At 32.8% G+C, this 1,093-nt stretch overlaps 1 protein-coding gene across 2 annotated transcripts in view; it reads left to right on the top strand.

The window, feature by feature from the left end:
* Positions 1–1,093, top strand: part of Kpna4 (karyopherin subunit alpha 4) — a 63,376-nt gene that overhangs the window by 33,912 nt on the left and 28,371 nt on the right. For both annotated transcript variants that reach the window (XM_005344097.2, XM_013348700.2), the window contains one exon: positions 710–805. In XM_005344097.2, the coding sequence (XP_005344154.1) occupies positions 710–805 (96 nt within the window). The remainder of the gene's footprint in view (positions 1–709; positions 806–1,093) is intronic.

The raw sequence follows: 1,093 nt of genomic DNA, 5'->3' as shown, positions 1-1,093 counted from the left end.
CTTTGTAGACTAGGCTAACCTTGAATTCACAGGGATCCGCCTGCCTCTGGTTCCTGAGTGCTGGAATTAAAGGCCTGGGTGGACACCACCTGGCTCTGACTAGACTTTCTTAAACCTTATCTTTATGTAGTTGTACAGCAAATTCCAATAAGGAGAAGATTTATGTTAATGTTGTTGGGCTTTCATGATATTTAATAATATATAGAATGGCATATACATTCTGATCACTTTTGGTATGCCTAATTTTTAGGTATTTTGAAAACCTATTAATTCCTTTTCTCTAAGTGTAAAATTAACTCCGAACATAACACATGTAAAAATATTTAGTTGTACCACACCTTAAATGCCAGCATTAAGGAGGCATAAGCCAGGACTACATAGTAAGAACCTGTCTTTATAGGGAAAAAAAAAATTTGGTTGCCTTTTTAGTTGCCATATTCCTAACTGGTGAAGGAATAGTGTTGTATTAATAAAAGTACCAAAATGTCTACCATAGTTTTCCAATTAATGGTCCTATTTGTAGATTTAATTTAACAATCTTTTCATGAGTAGAGAAAATATTACATTATATGAAGTATAAGAAGTAACTTTCAAAGTATATACTTACACATCTCTTCAGATTTACAACAGTGCCTATATTCTATGTGAATGTGAACTTAATTGTAATAATATATGACATCAAGTTTTACAAGAGGTATCTATCTTACAGGAAACTTTTGTCCAGTGATCGAAATCCACCAATTGATGACTTAATAAAATCTGGAATATTGCCTATTTTAGTTCATTGTCTTGAAAGAGATGACAAGTAAGTATATAATTATTATTTTAAATTAGACCATGTTCTTTGGAAATGGTAGGTTTTCTAGCTTAATCTTAAAAGAAAAAGATTCTTTTAAGGTAGAGGCAGGAGGGTCAGAAGTTCAAAGTGATCCTTGGCTATATACATAATGAGTTTAGGGACAATCTGGACTTAGAGACCCTGAATCAGAAACAAAAACCAGACATGATGATATTTGCTTATAATTTGAGACCTTGAAGTTTCAGTTCAAGACCAGCCTGGGCTTTTTAGAGAGAGGTTTTCTTAGAAAGAAAG

The sequence above is a fragment of the Microtus ochrogaster genome, chromosome 1 (assembly GCF_000317375.1).
Source record: "Microtus ochrogaster isolate Prairie Vole_2 chromosome 1, MicOch1.0, whole genome shotgun sequence".
NCBI lineage: Eukaryota > Metazoa > Chordata > Mammalia > Rodentia > Cricetidae > Microtus > Microtus ochrogaster.
This window is presented reverse-complemented; position numbering and strand designations above follow the sequence as displayed.